At 38.9% G+C, this 20,269-nt stretch overlaps 1 protein-coding gene across 2 annotated transcripts; it reads left to right on the forward strand.

Moving 5' to 3' along the window:
* The first annotated feature begins 2,230 nt into the window (after positions 1-2,230).
* LOC127801943 (probable E3 ubiquitin ligase SUD1) lies at positions 2,231-19,498 on the forward strand. 2 transcript variants are annotated; one of them, XM_052337489.1, is made up of 9 exons: positions 2,231-2,825; positions 10,778-11,467; positions 15,581-16,348; positions 16,441-16,652; positions 16,756-17,118; positions 17,881-18,038; positions 18,127-18,290; positions 18,370-18,516; positions 18,779-19,498. In XM_052337489.1, the coding sequence occupies exons 1-9, from the start codon at positions 2,508-2,510 to the stop codon at positions 19,283-19,285; spliced, it is 3,327 nt and encodes a 1,108-aa protein (XP_052193449.1). In that variant the 5' UTR covers positions 2,231-2,507; the 3' UTR covers positions 19,286-19,498. The 2 variants fall into 2 exon arrangements, with proteins under 2 accessions (XP_052193449.1, XP_052193448.1); XM_052337488.1 differs by having other exon boundaries at positions 2,235-2,825; positions 17,878-18,038.
* The last annotated feature ends 771 nt before the right edge of the window (positions 19,499-20,269 follow it).

Below are 20,269 nucleotides of genomic sequence, written 5' to 3' on the forward strand. Positions count from 1 at the left end.
TTGACAGTTGTATTATGTTTATGGCTTTATGTTGATTTTTCTGATTCTCATTATTGTTATTGTTTGCATTACAAGTGTATTATGTTGGTTTTTATGGATTTCTTGTTAAATGTTGAGAATTACAGCAATAATGGTCTTCTATCCATGTTGTTTGATTGAGTAGCTTTCACATTCGTCGCCTTCTTTTCTGAAAAAGAAATTTGTAAAATTGGTCGGTTCATTTCAATAGGAACTGCAAAATTGAATTTTGACTTTGAATTTGCTTTCATATTCATAATGGTGACTTTGAATTTGTTTTGACTTTCAAGGTAAAAAATGTATTTTTTTCACGGAAAATGTTCATTTTTTAGGGAAAATAATGGTAATCAAATACCAAAAGTTAGGAAAAATGACTATTTCAATAGAAAATAATGGCAATCAAATACTAAAAGTTGGAAAAATAAAACAATTTTTAAGTGAAAAATTAAGTCAATCAAACACCTTTAATTGACATTTTCCTTAGAATTTAATTCTAAGTAATTTAATTACCTAGAAAATATTTTATTTCTACCTAAATTTCATGCTTGCAATCAAACACACCCTAATAGGCATGTCATTTCTATCATGTTATTGTTTTCTATGATATGGTTTATTAGTTTGTTTTGATAGTTTTTTCACTCTTAACATTAACATGTCATTGGTTCTAGAACAACCTAATGGAGAAAACTTGTTTGAGCGATTTGCATAATGGAAGACATGATCGGTGTGTCCATGTTAGACTCATATATGCATTATCACCTTTCTCAGCCAATGTTTACATAATGTCATCTATTCTTGACTTATTTATTAAAAATCTTTTAAAAATAAAATCTAAGGTTTGAGAGCTATAAATGATCAAAATCCAACGGGAGAGATAAGAACTTTTGCTACATACTAACAAAAAAGTTGAGCAAAATCATGCAACACACACTATGAGAGTGTTTGGTGTTAGAGTTGGGAGACACGTTGAATGAAGTTTGACTTCAACTCTAAAATTGAGGGTTCAGTAATACTCTAAATTTTTCAACATGTCTTGGTTCCTTAGAACCCTTCGACTTCCAACAACACTAGTTTATTAGAATCCATCAGTTTCCAATAAATTCATATGATGGGTTTACCTATCGTCAATAGGTGAATTTTATTGTCGATGGGTGAATTCTAGATCTAAAACCAATGTGTAGGAGGATAGAGAGAGACTAAGAAAAAAAGAAGAAGAAGAAGAAGAAAGTAGAAAAATGAAGATGACGATTCCAAATTTGAGAGGAGGATGATGGTTTCAAATTTGAAAGAAAAAAATTACAATTTTAGGTCTGAAAAAAGAAGAAACAAAAGATAATAAGAGATCTAATGTTATCAATCATTGGGTGAACAATTACCATCCTTACTTTTCTATTAAATCTCGTGTCTCACCGACTTCTACAATACTAGTTATAAAGATTTTGTTCTGTTGTCTGACGCGGACAAAATGAGATGAGGGCATAAGTCCCATGAAAGGAGTGTGGGACCTGCACACCTACCCCCCTTGCAAGCCTGCATCAAGCAACACTTATGTTGCCCCATGCAAGTAATATAACTGGCCATCTAGTTATAATTATTCATGTGCGTGTTTGTTTTTATTTTACTTTTAGTTTCCTAATCTATTTTGTTTGTTTTAATTTGTTGCTTCCATTAAGAGTTTTAAGAAGATCGAGATTATAAAAATTTGATTAATGAAAGAATATATCTATTTAGTTGCTAATATAAAGTAACATCGCCCCCAAGGCAGGAGAGTGATTTTGTTCATCCCTTTAACGGAGTGACCATCACCCTCATTATTTTTGTGAGGGTGAAAAGTAACGAAACGGCAATCAAAAATTATCTCATGCCGTTCCATTATTTTTCACCCTTACAAAAACAGCGAGGGTGATAGTCACTCCGTTAAAGGGAGTGAACAAAATCGCTCTCCCAAGGCACAAGCTACGCGGTTCCAAATGCGTACTCTGCATGCCTGTGTCGTCAAGTAGTGTGAGTTCGTGGTGGTTCAAAGACGGGTTGACGGGGGACGCTCGTCATGATGCGTAATCTAAAAAATATAAAGTAACATCGAGTAACATAAGCCCAACGCGGGCCCACGAAAGGGGGTCGAGTGCAAGGAGGGTGCGGCGATGCACGCAGTCAGAGAGGAAGGAGAGTGTTGGGTTCGGGGGGGGGGGGGGCGAGGAGGGTGCGCAACAACATAAAATATTTAAGCCGTAAGCGAAGATTGATCGATCGTGGCTGACCGACGAAGAGGTTCATCGGGAATATCAAATTGTATTTCGGCTGATAAGGCAGGGTTAAAAGCGACAAATCAAAATCTTTCGCGTTCTCTCTCATTTCTTCGCCTCTCAACCTATCCACCTCAAAGTCTCTCTCCTTCACCGCGATTCCGATTCGCCTCTCAATCCAAGGTCCGCCGACGAAGAAGAGAAAGAGAAAGTCGCCGGATTCTCAATCTCCGATCGGCCTAAATGGAGATCGCGCCGGAGGTCCCGGCGGCACGTGGAGGCGGCGGCGGGGAGGCTATCGCCGCCTCCCTTGACCCCGTCCTCGAGCCCTCCTCTTCTTCATCGTCGACTCCTGCTTCGCCTGAGAAGGACGCTGAAAAGAGCCCGCTGAACAAGTACGACGTCGACGAGGATGAGGGGGACGTGTGTAGGATTTGCCGGAATCCCGGGGACAACGAGAATCCTCTCCGGTACCCGTGCGCGTGCAGCGGGAGTATAAAGTTCGTTCACCAAGACTGCCTCTTACAGTGGCTTAATCACAGCAACGCTCGCCAATGTGAGGTCCGTTTTTTCTTTCTCTCTCCTCTTTCATTTGGTGGACGTTCTTTGAGATTAGATGTTGCCTTGATGTGTCAATTGGCCTCTCTTTTCTGCCCATATCATGATTTTGTTTTCTGGTTCGAGTCGATCTTGGTAGTTCGTGTTGTGTTTACCAGAAATATTATCAATTGCTTCGACTGCTGTCGATTAGGGTTTCCTTTTTTTTTAATCATTAGGGCTCGTAATGCATTTTGGTACGTATGAACTGAATTCATGAAATAAATATTTGTTTCAACAAATTTGAGCCAGTTCGGCATGATAGTTTGATTAGCGCTAGCGTTAACATAGCTTTATCTTTATATTTTATGGTCTCTGTGCATCCCTGTTTCAAGGACAATAACATGGCAAATTAGAAGCGCAACAACAGTGAAGAGATTATCAGATCAAATAATAGCCTATATAGAAGAAAGAAAAGACGGTTCATTGTCTTTCTTTCTTGATTCCTCCACCCTTCTCTGTTTTATTATTATTTTTGGTGGGGAGGGGGTGGCGGGGTCTTTGGTAGGGCGTGTGGCCTGAAGCACGGTGACGAGTGCCTGGCAAGTCCATGTATTCTGATGATGAAGTTAAGTAGAAACATTTGCACAGGGGAGTGCATCTTTTTAACTAACATCTTGGTTGACGTCAATTGTACATTTTTAGCTCGCCTAGATCTTCTCCTGTCTTGATAAAGCACTACACCATTAGCTCCCTTGCCTATTTCGTCTAGCAAAACAATAAATAAACAAGTAAAAATTAAATGAAAAGGCAGGTATTATGGTTTTTAATTTCTTTCAACAAAGTAGGAAATCCCGATTTGCTGTTCAACCATCTCCAACTGTCTATGTTGGATGATTGCTTAAGAAGGCACATTTTCACATGGCAGTATGAGTCATTTTTTGGACCATAGTTACCTGGTTCATGGAATGGTTGGCACGTGGAGCGCATAGGGGATGTACGCCACTTTTCCCAGAATGTGGTACAAGTGGGGTAGGCTTTGTCGGCTTGCCAATTTGGGTCACGGTACATTTAAGAAGAAAATACTTAACTCCAAGCTTAAGAAGTGGAAAAATATATTAATTAATAAAAGTAAGAAAAATATGTTAATGGTAATAATGCAAAGAGTTAGAAGCCAGTGAATATGAATACAACTATTACAGCAGAACACAAGATTGTACTGTAGCTATGTTTGAGTCCCAGTGAAAATCTGTCCAGCCATTTAACTGCTCAGTCTTTTCTTCTACCATAATTATTAGTTCCACCTTTTTAGTTTTTCTCTATGCAGCATATCAAGAAATTATACAACTAATTAAAAGTATTTACATATATACATTAAAATATCTTCCCAAAAAACTCGTTGCAATCTCTATCCTTCGTCCCCTTGCAGTCTTCTTCATCAACTTATATTAGATCCCATCCTCTGTTCATCACTGCTTGTCGTTCTTGATGAAGTTTAGCCAGCCATGGGCTGTTGCAGAAAGGAAGATGACCACCATCAGAGATCTGGTTCTTCAAACTATGCGAACTGGGGCATGTTCCAAGATACCAACGCACCATGTCTAGTGCGCGTGCATTGGAACGTGGTTCCAGGTGGGAGGGCCGAATTTGGTAACTATGTTCTGGACTAAAATACTATCTTGTTAAAGTATGTTGCACTGGATGCTACCCAACATCCATTGGTTCGGAGAGACAATGATCTTTAAAATTAGGTTGGAACCAAGGTTTTGATGATTGGGCCTGCTTTGCAAGTTTAAACATATAATAGTTGAAATGCTTGATATGCACTGAGCAATACGAGGAGTCATTCTTTGAACCGAACAGCTTGATGTGACTCACTCCTCTATGACTGGTATAAGCACATGTCTTGACACAGAGTATTTTTTGTTAAGTTTTATTTTGTTGGCATTGAATTGACTTTGTAATTTAAATCCAAGGATTCCAAGCTCTTTCCTTCCTTCACTATTATACCTCCTAATCTGCCAGAAGTTTAACCAAATTCTGTGCTAATTTCACTACTAGTTCATTCTTTTATGTTGAATAATCCAGGCCAATGAAATGGTTGCAATTGGCTCATGGTCTGTTGAATCTAGGACCGATTTCCTCACAAGAATAATCACTCTCTCACACCCAACCCTTACCCGATAGGAATAGAAACAAAGTAATGTAAAACAGAACAAATTAATATAGTAACAGAAAGTAAAAGGAGTCAGGTTCAGGCATGAAAATACCCTACATCCAGACTGCCGAAGCCTTTAAGAAATCCACTAGAAAGCGATCAAGATTACAACACTCCCTCTCTCTTACACCTAGCTATGAATCAATAGCCTTATCTCTCGAGAATACAAGGACCGAGCCTTTGCTCTCTCTCAACTCTCCAGAACCCGTGCAAGATAGGAAACAAATGAATGAATGCTAAGATCTGTCTCTCCCGAGAACCTATTCGCCTCTATTTATAAGATATAGAGGCGGTTACAACTTAAACACTTAAATGTAAATATGATGGAATAAAAGACCTATCGAAAATAACTTTAAGCTAGTTATTTTCGTTATATTCTAAACACATAAAATATAAACATTTAATTATTTCCTAACTATATACAAAGCCCTTACCGAGACTTAACAGCTAGACTAATACAAATTCTAACAATTTCTCCACCAATTTGATTAGTTTAGCTTTCAGTCTTCAATCTTCTAGGTTCTACTTCTGCTTCCTTCTAAGCTTAATTGCTTAGACTCCCTTAAGCTACGTTAAGTAGCTTCATGCAGTGCTTCATTTTGGCTGCTGGAATGGCCTTGTTGAACATATCTGCTTCATTGTCTTCTCCTGCCACCTTTTTCAGCTTCAGCTCTTTCCTGTCAAGAATTTCCCCAATAAAATGCAACCAAACATCAATATATTTTGTGCGTTCATGGTGTGCCTAGTTTTTAGCTAGGTGAATAGCACTTTGGCTATCACATCTTAGGGTTGTATCTATCTCCCTACCTAGCAATTATCCTAGAACCCCTTTCAACCACATAGCCTCCTTTATTGCCTCTGCTAAGGCAATATATTCTACCTCAGTAATGGATAAAGCTACAACATGTTGTAAACCTGCCTTCCAACTCACTGTGGCATCCCAAATCTTGAAGGCATAGCCTGTAGTTGACCTTCTCCTATCCTGATTTGCTGCATAGTCTGCATCAGAGTATCCTAGGATCTTAGCTTCTATTACTTTTCCTGCTCCACCATAAACTAAACCAGTACCTAATGATCCTCTTAGGTATTTAAACATCCACTTGACAGCGCTCCAATGAGCCTTCCCTGGGTTTGCCATAAATCGGCTAACCACACTCATGGCATGGGCAAGATCTGGCCGAGTACAGACCATGTTGTACATCAAGCTCCCTACTGCACTAGACTATGGAACATTCCTCATTTCTGCCTTATCATCCTCATTTATTGGAGATTGACTTGCTGATAGCTTAAAGTGCTAAGCAAATGGAGTGTTGACAGTCTTTGTTTCAGCCATACCAAATCTTTTAATTAATTTCCTTAAGTAGTTCTCTTGGGACAGTCCTAGGGTTTTTATCTTTCTATCCCTCTTAATTTCAATTCCCAATATCTTCCTTGCTTCTCATAAATCTTTCATTTCAAATGCTGACTTTAAGTCCAGCTTTAACTACTGGATTTCCTCCCTTGATTGGCTTGCAATCAACATATCGTCAACATACAATAGGAGATACAAGAATATGTTGTTTGATACTTGTTTAAAATATACACAACAATCATATGAACTTCTAGCAAATCCATGTCCAATCATAAAAGTGTCAAATCTTTTATACCATTGGCGTGGGGATTGTTTTATCCCATATAGGGATTTTCTAAGAAGGCATACTTGCTCTATTTTTCTTTTAGATTTGAACCCCTTTGGCTGCCCGATGAGAATCTTCTCATCTAATTCTCCATGTAAGAAGACAATTGTGACATTCATTTGTTCTAAAAACAAATCCATGTAGGTTGTCATTGCTAGAAGCATTCTTATTGAGGTGTGCCTTACAACAGGGGAAAACACCTCGTTATAATCGACTCCCTCAACCTGGGTAAATCCTCTTGTGACTAGCCTAGCTTTATATCTGGGGTTAGAATCCTTTCCAACTCCTTCCTTTATTTTATAGAGCCATTTACAACCTACTATTCTCTGCTTCTTAGGCCTTTCAACTAAGGTCCAAGTTTCATTTTTCCTTAGAGAGTTTATTTCTGATTTCATAGCCTCAATCCACTTACTTGATTCCTTTGAGGCTATTGCTTCCTCATACATTTGAGGTTCATCACCCACAACCTCTGATGCACTTGTAAGTGCATAGGAAATCAGGTCTACAAAACCATATCTCTTAGGGGGTTTGAATTGCCTTTTCTGCCTATCCCTAACAACATTATACCTATGCTAGTCAGACTCATCTTCTGCATCCAATCCCTCTTTTCTTTCTTCATGAGGGTCAAAGTCTTGGTTAGCTATGGGTTCCTCTAAATCTACCTGATGATCCAAGTCCTGGTTTTGAAAGCCAGATGTTTCTGCACTAGTAGAATCCTCCTGCCATTCTATCTCTACATTTTCTATTGTAGATGATGGCTCATTTCTACCATTATCATGCAGACCCTTAGCTATGGATTTCTCATCAAAGATGACATCTCTTGTAACTAAAATCCTTTGGTTTTCAGGTTCTAGACTCCATAGTTTATACCCTTTTACCCCAGCTAGATACCCTCTAAAAATGCATTTTTGAGCTCTAGGTTCTAGCTTTCCTTGTTTTACATGGACATATGCAATACACCCAAATACCCTTAGATGTTTTAGGCTAGGTTTATGACTTGTCCATTTCTCATAGGGGGTTTTAAATTCTATGGTAGCTGAGGGAGATCGATTTAGCACATAGGTTGCAGTGTTCACTGCTTCTCCCCAAAATGTCTTTGAGAGGTTTGCATGGAATAGCATACACCTAACTCTCTCTAAGAGAGTCCTATTCATCCTCTCGACAAGGCCATTTTGTCTAGGATTTCCTGGTGCAATCAAATGCCTTACTATCCCACTCTCTTTACATAGGTCTGTGAACTCCTTGTTGCAGAATTCAAGACCATTGTTAGTCCTTACGGTCTTTATCTTCCTCCCCTTTTGATTTCTATCATGGTTTTTCATGTTTTGAATGCCTCAAAAGTATGTTCTTTTGTTTTCAAAACATAAATCCATACCATTCTAGAGAAATCATCTATTATGGACAAAAAATACCTAGCTCCACCATAAGTGACAGTTTGGGCAGCCCCCCATAAATCGCTATGGATGTAATCTAGGGGTCCCTTAGATGAGTGTATAGCGGTTTTATTGAATTTTACCTTAGTGGACTTCCTGTATATGCAGGATTCACACTTATCTAGGCCTTCCACTTGGTTTCCTTTTAACATCCCTTGATTTGCTAATTCTTTAAGGCCAAGCTCACTAATGTGAGCCATCCTAAGGTGCCATAATCTAGAGTTTGAGGCTGCCTTAGCACCAACAACTGCTGCTTCTCCATTTAATGCAGCAGCTTGCAGAATATATATCCCATTCTGCTGGTTAGCCTTCATACACACTAAGGATCCTTTGGATACCTTAAGTGTATCTCCCTCTCCCTTAAAACTATAACCAGTTTTGGTTAATGCTCCTAGAGAGATTAAGTTCCTTTTTAGTTCCGGGATGTGTCTTACCCCATGAAGAGTCCTGTAGGAATTGTCATGCATTTTGAGCCTTGCATCTCCTACTCCTAGGACCTTACACTCATGATCATTTCCTAGAAGAACCTTGCCCTCATCAGATTCTTGGTAATTTGCAAACCAGTGTCTATTGGGTATCATGTGGAAAGAACAGCCTGAGTCTAAGATCCACATTTCCTTCACCGAGTTCTGACACACTGTTAGTGCATCAGAACTGTCATACCCAAACTCACACACTGAAACTCCACCATCTGAGACATTTTTCTCTTTGAAGTCTTTCTTCCTCTTTGGACAATCTCTCTTAAAGTGCCATTCTTCTTGGCAGTGATAACACTTAACCGGGCCCCTCTCATTTCTTGACTTAGATCTAGATTTATTTTTCCCTTTGAAATCCTTTTTGGTACTCCTAGATCTTGCAGTTAGAACATCACCACTGTAGGATTTTTCTTCCTGGTTATGTCTCAAGTCTTTTGAATTTAGAGCTCCTATTACATCTTCTAAAGACAACTTGTCTCTGCCATGTTATAGAATATCAACAAAGTGCTGATATGACTGAGGCAAAGAATGTAATAAAACTAATGCCCTATCTTCATCATCATATTTAACATTGATGTTTTCTAGGTCTAGGCAAAGTTTATTAAATTCGTCTATATGTTCTTGCAACTTTTGCTTTTCTCTTTCATCTTAAATGTAAAGAATTTAGTCTTTAGATATAACCGACTTGACAAGGTTTTTGTTAAGTAAAAATTGTCCAATCTCTTCCAAATTTCTAAGGTTGTGGTCATCTTTGACACTTCCCTTAATACCTTATCTCCTAAACTAAGAATTAGGGTATTAAATGTCTTTTCTTCTATGTCTGCTCTCTGCTCTGCCGAGAGGGTTTCAGCACCATCCCCTACTTTATCTTTATCCCTTGATTCCTCTTTTAGCGCCTCCTTTAATCCAAGATTACCTAGGAGGGCCTGCATCTTTATTTTCCATAAAGAAAAATCGTTTGAGCCATTAAATTTTTCTATATCATACCTAGATGTTGATTCGGACATAGCCATTTCCGAGGGTTTCTAAGACTGTTCTAAGGGTTCTTGGATGAATCTTGAAAGAAATTATGTGAAATCCTAGGCTCTAATACCAAATTGTTGAATCTAGGACCAATTTCCTCACAAGAATAATCACTCTTTCACACCCAACCCTTACCCGATAGGAATAGAAACAAAGTAATGTAAAACAGAACAAATTAATACAGTAACAGAAAGTAAAAGGAGTCAGGTTCAAGCATGAAAATACCCTACATCCAGACTGTCGAAGCCTTTAAGAAATCCACTAGAAAGCGATCAAGATTACAACACTCCCTCTCTCTTACACCTAGTTATGAATCAATAGCCTTATCTCTCGAGAATACAAGGACCGAGCCTTTGCTCTCTCTCAACTCTCCAGAACCCTGTGCAAGATAGGAAACAAATGAATGAATGCTAAGATCTCCCTCTTCCAAGAACCTATCCGCCTCTATTTATAAGATATAGAGGCGGTTACAACTTAAGGACTTAAATGTAAATATGATGGAATAAAAGACCTATCAAAAATAACTTTAAGCTAGTTATTTCCATTATATTCTAAACACATAAAATATAAACATTTAATTATTTCTTAACTATATACAAAGCCCTTCATCAAGACTTAACAGCTAGACTAATACACATTCTAACATGGTCCTCTAATTTTTTTTGTTATGCTGTCTAAATGGATGAGAACTAAGTTTATTAATATATACCTTTATGTGTACTATCCTACTCCTATCCTGTTGGATTACAAGCATTTTGTTCATAGTAAACCAAACTTATTACCAAGTACCCCAGCTCACGCATCTTAATTTGTCCAAATCATTTTGATCATATAGATTTGGCAAGTTAGAATCCGTGTACCCTGCGCACCTAATGGAATTAAGGCTTGGTAACTGTAACTGTAGTTGATTATTGTTATGCTAAACTAGTTTTTACCATCTGGACATAAAGACTATTACAGAAGAGCTGCCTATTTTTTTCATCATGGGGCAATCTAAATTTAATTGGAACGATTCATTAATTTCTATGTCGAATGCCAAATTATCATCTTTTACCAGAGTTGCTTTTGTTTCTCTCTTACTGTGCTTTAATATGCTTACTAACACAGTGATTGGTGTTTCTCAATTATCCCACTTGATATTCAAATCCAGGTCTGCAAGCATGCATTTTCATTCTCCCCTGTTTATGCTGAGAATGCTCCAACGACGCTTCCTCTTCAAGAGTTTGTTGTGGGGATGGCTACGAAAGCATGCCATGTTCTGCAATTCTTCTTGCGTCTGAGTTTTGTACTTTCCGTTTGGCTCCTTATCATACCTTTTATTACCTTTTGGATATGGAGATTGGCATTTGTGAGAAGTTTTGGTGAAGCCCAAAGACTTTTCTTGAGTCACTTATCAACTACAGTTATTCTTACCGATTGTTTGCATGGGTTCCTACTTTCAGCGAGTATTGTGTTTATTTTTCTTGGAGCCACTTCTTTGAGGGATTACTTTAGGCATTTAAGAGAAATTGGAGGGCAGGATGGTGACAGAGAAGAAGGAGACAGAAATGGTGCTCGAGCTGCAAGAGGACCTCCTGATCAAGCTAATAGGAACTTCGCTGGAGATGGAAATGGGGATGATGCTGGTGGAGTTCCAGGAATTGCTGGAGCTGGTCAAATAATAAGAAGAAATGCTGAAAATGTTGCTGCACGGTGGGAAATGCAAGCAGCTCGTATTGAGGCTCAAGTTGAACAAATGTTTGATGGTTTGGATGATGCTGACGGTGCAGAGGATGTACCCTTTGATGAGCTAGTTGGCATGCAGGGACCTGTTTTCCATTTGGTGGAAAATGCTTTCACTGTAAGTGTGTCACATCTTAGTAGTGTTATCGTCTTGTTTCTCATGTATTAGTAGTCCATATTCATATTCTTCATTTTCACTGTTCTTCATTTTGTTTAAACTTGAAACCTTGAGAGGGGGGGGGCTGGCATATCTTCAATACTATGAGTTATCTGTTGATTTATGTGATATCAATCATGACTTATGTGCTGCATTAGTAGGTCTGCATTTGATCAAATTTATGTAATAGCAGTTTATGATCATCCATTAAGATTCTCATATGGGCTCAGAATTTTTGTATTCCATCTGCAGCATCTATGACAACTAGATAATTGGACAATGCCTACAAATTATCATCAACTCATGATGGGAATTATATCATGTGTTTTCTTTGCTTGGTCTAGAAGGTTCAGTACTTGTAGATTTTGTATAACATGTTATGCTCATAACACTAATACATGCCAGTATTTTACTTCTTGAGAACAACAATTCTTTGATTTAAATCAATACTTAGTGATATTAGATTGACTTTTTCTTCTTATATTAGATGGAGCTTCCATTTGTAAATATTGGAAAAGAATAAAAAGGAAGCCCCTAATAAATATGGTAATCTGTCCATTAATGATGCGGTCGCCAATCAAGACCCAGCCCAAGGTCGACCCAACCAAATCGAAACAGTATCACCGGAATAGTAGCACTAGAACAATATTTTAATACTTCATATGTTTTAGGATTCTACTTGATTTACGATTCTATTTTATGTTTGATTATGATTTATTTCTATTAGGATTCTAGTTGAATTTTGTTTACAAATATTAGATGGATTTGGATTAGCCAATTACTATAAATATGTCTAGGATCTAGAGTTTGTAATCAAGTTTTTCTCAATCAAATTTCAGCAACCTATTTGGGTTTTCTTAGCAAAACAGTCTTGTTTTTGCTGTCTTCTTAAAAGCCAAGCTTCGGCCATTGAAGCTTGCTCTTTCAAGGGTTTATTTTGGTGTATTTTTTCACACGCGTGCTACACGCTGCGTCAGGTGGTATCTAAGCGGTTCATCAACCAATCAAATGGCCAATCTTGAAGGTAATGGTAGCAACCAACCTCGTGACGGTGATTGGGGGCTGCCTGCGGTTTGGAGAGCAATCGAAGAACAATGAGAAATAACTCGTATAATGGAGCAGCAATTGGAGCGAATTCGCAACCAATTGGGCATTTTACAACGAGTTAAGGATAATCGGAACCGGACTAATGGCATGAGTCAAATTGGCTATGTTAAACCGGGAAGACCAGCCATTAATCCTGTCCTCATTAATCCTAGAAGACCAATGATGGATGATAGCGACGATGAGAATGATCTTAGTCGTATGATAGCCAACCCTAGTGGTAGAGGGGTTAGGAGGAATGCGTAACAACACAACCATTGGGGAAACGATGGGTATAAACTAAAGAATGGATTTTCGGTGAGTTTGGAGCTTAATCTCAAACATTATGTTGTCCCAGCAACCTCAACGTTTGCAAACTCAGGTTTGATTTATGCTGCTAACATGACAGAAACTCCAGTGCTTCGCAACACAAAGATGGTGGCGTTTCTTCTGATCGGGTTGCGATTGTAAAGGAGATAGAGGTCGTGGTAGCAAATTCTTCTACAGTTTATTCAAGATCTAGCATGGTTGAATTGAAGGCAATAGGAACATATTCACCTTCGCGATTGCAAAAGCAAGATGGTCGCATGGGTCTCTTTGTGAATAGGAGTGTTGGGTCTCCCAAGCTAGTTAACTCGAGTAGCGCAACTGCTTTTGATATTAATTTGGAATTAAATTCCGAAACTAAGAATGTTGTAGTAGCTACCACTATAGCTGATCAAGTGCCTGGACTAAAGGATGATACAAGCATCAATATTTTAAGTGATGGAGAGACGCTGGTAGTTATGGAATAAGCCTCTATTCGAAACAATTGCAAAAGAATACTTCTCCAGGAAAGAAAAATTTACAGATGAATTCGAAAGTTGTTGAGGAGTCAAAATCAAGAAAGTTGATGAGAGGAGAAGGACCTATGATAAGATCTAACATATTAGAGAAGCGCTCAAGATGGAAGGTTCAACGTCCTCAATCTAACAATAATAATATAATGGAGGCAGAGGGCAACAAACATGGCAATGGTTGGACCCATGCCAACGCAGATATGGCTAAGAAGGGGTGGAATGTTTTTGCTCATGTTCCCTTAGCAGAAAAGTTCAAGCGGCTTAAGAAGATGTCAAGCAAAAGTTGCACAAATAAGAAGTACAAAGCGACTGCTGGCAAGCATAGGAAGCACAAGGTATTTGAGGTTGGAGATGAAGTCATGATATTCTTAAAGAAGGAACGGATTTCAGCAGGAAAGTAGAATAAGTTCAAGCCAAAGAAATATGATCCTTACAAGATTCCAAAGAAGACCAATGATAATACTTATGTTGTGGATTTGTCTAATTATATGGGTATTTCTAAATATTTAATGTGGCCAATCTCTCTTTGTACTTGTCTAACGTAGATTTGTCCTACTCGGATCAAAATTCGAGGTCAAATTTTTTCTCAAGTGGAGGTGAATGATGCAGTTGCCAATCAAGACCCAGCCCAAGGCCTACCTGACCAAATCGGAACAGTATTACCGAAATAGTAGTACCAAAACAATATTTTAATACTTCATATCAGTGTTCGAAAACTCGGCCTAAGCGGCGCCGAGGCGCTAGGCGAACACAAACCGCCGCGATTATGGCCTAATCGGCCCCCTTAGGCGCCGACCCAGCTAATCGGTACCGAGTGGCGCCTAGTCGGCCGCCTAACCGCGTGAACCGCCTGGCTGATTAGGGTTTTTATTTCCCCTTACCTTGTCGATTTCCCCTTCTCTCTCTTGCACACCACCGTCGACTGTCTCTTGTCGAGTCGCCGTCACCGCTTGCCCTTTCTGTCAAAGCCTCTCTCGTCGCACGTCGCTGCCGTCTCTTGCGGAGTCGCCGTCGCCGCTTTCCATTTCTGTTAGCCTTTTCGTCTCACGCTGCCGCCGCCGCCGACCTTCATTGCTCTTTGCCTTCTAGCTCTCTCTCTCGTCTTCCGCTTACCTTTTTTTTCTTTTTGTTAGTTAATTTATTATTTATGTTAATATTTATTAATGTGTGGATTTGTTATTTAAATATTTATTATTGTTTTAAATATTTTAATATTTGTAACTTGTGAGCAAACAAGTTAAATGTTATTTATATTTTAATATTTGTTAATGTTATTTAATATTTATAACAACTTCTTGTTGCAGCATCTTGCTATTGTTGGTTCTTGGCAAACAACAATTTATTTTCTCAAGCTTAATTTCATTATTTCACTTGTTTCAACTTTAATTTACTTAAAAATAACATCAAAATGTTTAAAATAAATAAATAAATAAAAATTTCTAGGCCCCACCTAGGCGCCCTAGACGCTAGACCCTAGTCGGGCGCCCAACTAACGCCTAGCGCATTTTAGAACATTGCTTCATATGTTTTAGGATTCTACTTGATTTAGGATTTTATTTCATGTTTGATTAGGATTTATTTCTATTAGGATTCTAGTTGGATTTTGTTTACAAATATTAGATGGATTTGGATTAGCCAAATACTATAAATATGTCTAGGATTTAGAGTTTGTAATCAAGTTTTTCTCAATCAAATTTCAGCAACCTATTTGGGTTTTCTTAGCAAAACAGTCTTGTTTTTACGTTTTCTTGAAAGCCAATCTTCGGCCATTGAAGTTTGCTCTTTCAAGGGTTTATTTTGGTGTGTTTTTTCACACACGCGCTACACGCTGCGTTAATTAAGATATTTTGCTATTTTTTATACCCCTTTCTAATTGATGAGCAAATCTCTTAACTCCATTTATCCATACATTTAGCAATTAAGATAACTTGGCATGCATAAACCCTTTGCCACTTTTTCCATGTGAATCTGTCTTCTGAGGTCTTCCCACCATGTGAATCATTTGCTAGGATTCAACATAGGCTTGTTTTCTTGAAGAATATATTGTAGTCTTTTTTCTCATTTAAAGTTGATCCAAATTCACAGTTTAGTTTCGCAAGTTCATTTCTTGTATTCTGGGAGTCAGTACATTGATATGCTGATACTTCCACAGGTTCTTGCAAGCAATATGATATTCCTTGGAGTCGTAATCTTTCTGCCCTTCTCTCTGGGACGGATTATATTGCACTATTTATCATGGTTGTTGTCCTCTGCTACTAGTCCAGTACTGTCAACAGTGATGCCACTTACAGAGTCAGCCCTCTCCTTGGCCAATATCACATTGAAGAATGCATTAACTGCTGTTGCAAATTTGACATCAGATGGCCGAGATGCTAGTGTACTTGGTGAGGTTGCAGAAATGTTGAAGGAAGATGCTGTTGGACCACATGAAGTATCAAACAATCTTAGCACAGCACTCACAGCTGATATTTTAAAAGGAGCATCTGCTGGAACATCACGTCTTTCTGATGTTACAACTCTTGCTGTGGGCTACATGTTTATATTCTCTCTAATCTTTCTCTACCTTGGAATTGTTGCATTGATACGGTACACTAAAGGCGAGCCTTTGACTATGGGAAGATACTGTGGTATTGGTTCAATAGGAGACACAATTCCTTCCCTCCTCAGACAGTTTGTGGCTGCAATGAGACACTTAATGACCATGATTAAGGTTGCTTTCCTTCTTGTCATTGAACTTGGCGTTTTCCCTCTGATGTGTGGATGGTGGCTGGATATTTGTACCATAAGACTGTTTGGCAAGTCAATTGTTCAAAGGGTTGAGTTCTTCTCAATCTCTCCATTAGCAAGCTCATTGGTTCATTGGGTGGTAGGAATTGTGTATATGCTACAAATTAGTATCTTTGTCAGCCTTCTTCGAGGGGTAAGTATTATGGACTCCTCTTGTTTTTCATATGTTATTTTTCAAATGTCTATTCTTCTATGTTTTAATCAATCCTTGTATGCTTCATGTAGGTCTTGCGTAATGGGGTTCTTTACTTTCTTCGAGATCCAGCTGATCCAAACTACAATCCGTTCCGTGATTTAATTGATGATCCTGTGCATAAACATGCTCGTCGGGTTCTGTTGTCTGTTGCTGTCTATGGGAGTTTGATTGTGATGCTGGTATTTTTACCAGTTAAACTAGCAATGCGAATGGCACCCTCCATTTTCCCACTTGATATTTCGTAAGATTTCTTTCCACATCTGGCAACATTAAATATTTCTGTTGACTATTCCTTTTGAATGTGTTATTACTGTATGCTAACTTTTTGTGCTGGTGGATTGCAGTGTCTCAGACCCATTCACAGAAATCCCTGCTGACATGCTTCTCTTTCAAATCTGCATTCCATTTGCTATTGAGCACTTCAAATTGCGCACAACTATTAAGTCCCTACTGCGCTATTGGTTTACAGCAGTTGGATGGGCACTTGGTTTAACAGATTTCTTACTCCCTGGACCTGAGGACAATAGTGGCCAGGAAAATGGAAATGCTGAGCCAGCACGCCAGGATAGACTGCATGTACAACTGGGTGGACAAGATCGGGCAGTGGGGAGACTTGTGGCTGCTGATGATTTGAACAGGGGCAGGCATGCGACGGCAGACAATGTTGTTGCTGAAGAGTATGATGGTGATGAACAATCTGACTCAGAGTAAGTTGTTATAATTTATAATGGCTTTGTGTGATAGCACATATGAATTACTTGTTTGCAGGAACTTCATGAAATTCTGATTCTTACAAGTAATATTTATTCATTATTATTCATTATAAGGAAAGTTCTTTTTGCATGCTTACCTGCTTCAATTAATGCACTTGATCTTATGCCTCAAATTTACAATTGGGTTACTCATAAGTTACCAAATTGTCAATAGAGAATAAGATAAGTTTTTGTAGTACCCAGTTTGTGTTTAATCATTGGAGTAAGCGAATATCCTACTTCAATTGTTATCTGGATGAACATTAGTTCATATCCATGGAGAGGTGAGTCTCTTTCTATGTGAATGTGATTAATTGTGTGTAAATAAAGATAGAATCTGAGTCACTGAAGACTGCTATAGGTATAATGGGGACAGAGTAATGAGTATTTTACCTGCAGACAAAGAAAGAGTTACTTGTAACTTGAAAAAGTAATTTTTTATTAGGTTTATGGCAACCCGTACTAAATGAAATTTGAAGAGTGCCATAATGCATCCGTGCTTTGAATTAGATTGATATTGTGCAATAGTATCAATGTCACTTTCTTGCAGCTCCAACTCAAAAATTTTATTTGCAAGTATATGATAACACCTCTTCCCCCAAAGTTCTCTCTCCTCAAGTAAATTTTGTCTGACACTGATGAAATGTGGATTGTTTTCTTTGATCCTGAAAACATAATAGCTGTGATCTGATAGTGTTTGATACTCTCCTTTAGAAGGTTCGGGTTCGTGCTTCGCATTGTATTACTGCTGGTGGTGGCTTGGATGACTCTGCTTATGTTTAATTCTGCCTTAGTAGTTGTACCTATCTCACTTGGACGAGCACTGTTCAATGCCATTCCGTTGCTCCCTATAACTCATGGCATCAAGTGCAATGGTAGAATGATTGACTTGAAATGGTTCTATATTATTATTTACTTATTTTGTTATCCAAGAAGTTCATTGTTTGCTGCTATTTTCATCAGATCTGTATGCTTTTGTTATTGGAAGCTATGTCATCTGGACTGCACTGGCTGGAATCAGGTATTCCATTGAGCTCATTAAAACAAGGAAGGCTACAGTTCTGCTTGGCCAAATTTGGAAATGGTGTGGCATTGTATTGAAGAGTTCTGCATTGTTATCAATATGGGTATGAAAATGTCATCCTCATTGCGTTTTATGGTGGTTGCTTTCCAGTATTTGACTGTTGCATCACTTTTGTATTCCAGATTTTTGTCATCCCAGTTTTAATTGGTCTGCTGTTCGAACTTCTGGTAATTGTACCAATGCGGGTGCCTGTGGATGAGAGCCCAGTTTTCCTCCTGTATCAGGATTGGGCTTTGGGACTCATCTTCCTTAAGATCTGGACCAGACTGGTTAGTGTAACTTCCCAACTGTTGTGTATTCCTTAACTGCCATGCCTGCTTCATCCAATATTCTGTTTGGACTGTGAGTTTCCCTTTAATTGGGTTTCGTGGTGGGTGGGTTGTACTCTTGGGATTTGAAGACAATCTTGTTCTAGTTACAAAAAGAAAGGAGTATAAATATGTTGTAGATGCGTTATAATCTCAAGCAGATGAATGAATATTCCATTTCCAAGGAACTAAAGCATCAATGATGATCTGCCATTTGTTTCAGGTTATGTTGGACCACATGGTGCCTCTGGTGGATGAGAGTTGGCGAATAAAGTTTGAAAGAGTGAGAGAAGACGGTTTCTCCAGGTTGCAGGGATTTTGGGTGCTGCAGGAAATTGTTTTGCCAATCATTATGAAGCTGCTCACTGCATTGTGCGTTCCCTACGTTCTGGCCCGAGGAGTGTTTCCAGTATTTGGATACCCATTAGTAGTGAACTCAGCTGTCTACCGGTTTGCCTGGTTGGGATGCCTCGGATTCAGCCTGCTCTGCTTCTGTGCCAAGAGATTCCATATTTGGTTCACCAACCTTCACAACTCCATACGCGACGACCGCTATCTGATTGGCCGTAGGCTTCATAACTTTGGGGAGGACACGGGGGCAGGGGATAGGCGGCCAAATGCCTCGGAGATGCAAAATGAAAATGCAAGGGAGAATGGTTTAATCCAGCATGATCATGAGGCCGACGTAGGATTGAGGCTGAGGCGAGGTAATAATAGGCAAGATGCCTGATAGCCAATTTTTGGCCCCCTCCTCCCTCTCCTGCATTTAACATGTTAAAGATAATTGTATACAATTTGTTAACTTGTTGCATCGTCTCATAGGGATGTTGTGTGTGCGCATCAGTGTTTAGTGTTATTTTTGTTTTGGCTTGGCAATGTTTAGTTATGTAGTTTGTGAATATTATATATTATAATTTGTGAAAGCATTTGAGACTCCAGAAAACAGTGATAGAAGTGGCATGATATAAAAGCATGAAAGTGCATGCTCTTAGTAACGCCTGTTAGGTTTGTTTTTGAGTCTACACTAAGCAGGAAACGGGAAATCAATCAAAAGTGGATGTGAAGTTAGAAGGGGAGAGATTAAATCCGAGCTTTTTGTGGTATGGTTGGGTCTATTTACATTGTCAGGGCGAGTTGGAACCCCTTTTTAAATAGAATCCTGCAAGAGAGGAGGAAATCGCTTTGCCTCGCCCTTCTCTTTTAGGTACATTTTCACTTAATCGTGTAAACATTGGTTATGCTTTGATTAACATGACGGTGCTCAGAGTCTAATTTGTATTTGTGGCTACTAACTAAATGAGGCGTTTGCTGATGTTCGATTAACCCGATGTTGTCCAAATTGTATTTTGCGAAGTCACCAACGAACCGAGATGAGATGGAAGAACATTTTGTATCCGAGTACAGACGCCTTTTGCATTATTAATACACGACGGGAAATAGTTTTCTTTTATCTCTCGTCCTGAACGTTGTTCCGGCTGACAGGGCCGAAGGCTCATAAATGCTGGGCCGAATGGAGCCCCATGTAATAAACCCAGTTATCTTCAAAGAAAGAAACAGGCCCCCTAATTGAGCCACCGTGGGCGATATATGCATACGCACGCCCCCCAAGCACTTCACAGTACAAAGCCAATACCGAACAAGCAACGAGAAAAAAGGCTCCTCAACGCAAACAATCAAAGTATAATAGCATCAGCCAATTCCGCCACCATCCCCT

Source organism: Diospyros lotus, chromosome 5 (assembly GCF_014633365.1).
Source record: "Diospyros lotus cultivar Yz01 chromosome 5, ASM1463336v1, whole genome shotgun sequence".
NCBI classification, from domain to species: domain Eukaryota; kingdom Viridiplantae; phylum Streptophyta; class Magnoliopsida; order Ericales; family Ebenaceae; genus Diospyros; species Diospyros lotus.

Excerpts from the sequence above, each read along its gene's own strand:
- LOC127801943 (XM_052337488.1), top strand. The coding sequence starts at position 2,508 with ATGGAGATCGCGCCGGAGGTCCCGGCGGCACGTGGAGGCGGCGGCGGG. Across the intron at positions 16,349-16,440 it reads TTGTCAGCCTTCTTCGAGGG|GTCTTGCGTAATGGGGTTCT; the intron begins GTAAGTATTATG and ends TGCTTCATGTAG. Across the intron at positions 18,039-18,126 it reads TCATGGCATCAAGTGCAATG|ATCTGTATGCTTTTGTTATT; the intron begins GTAGAATGATTG and ends TATTTTCATCAG.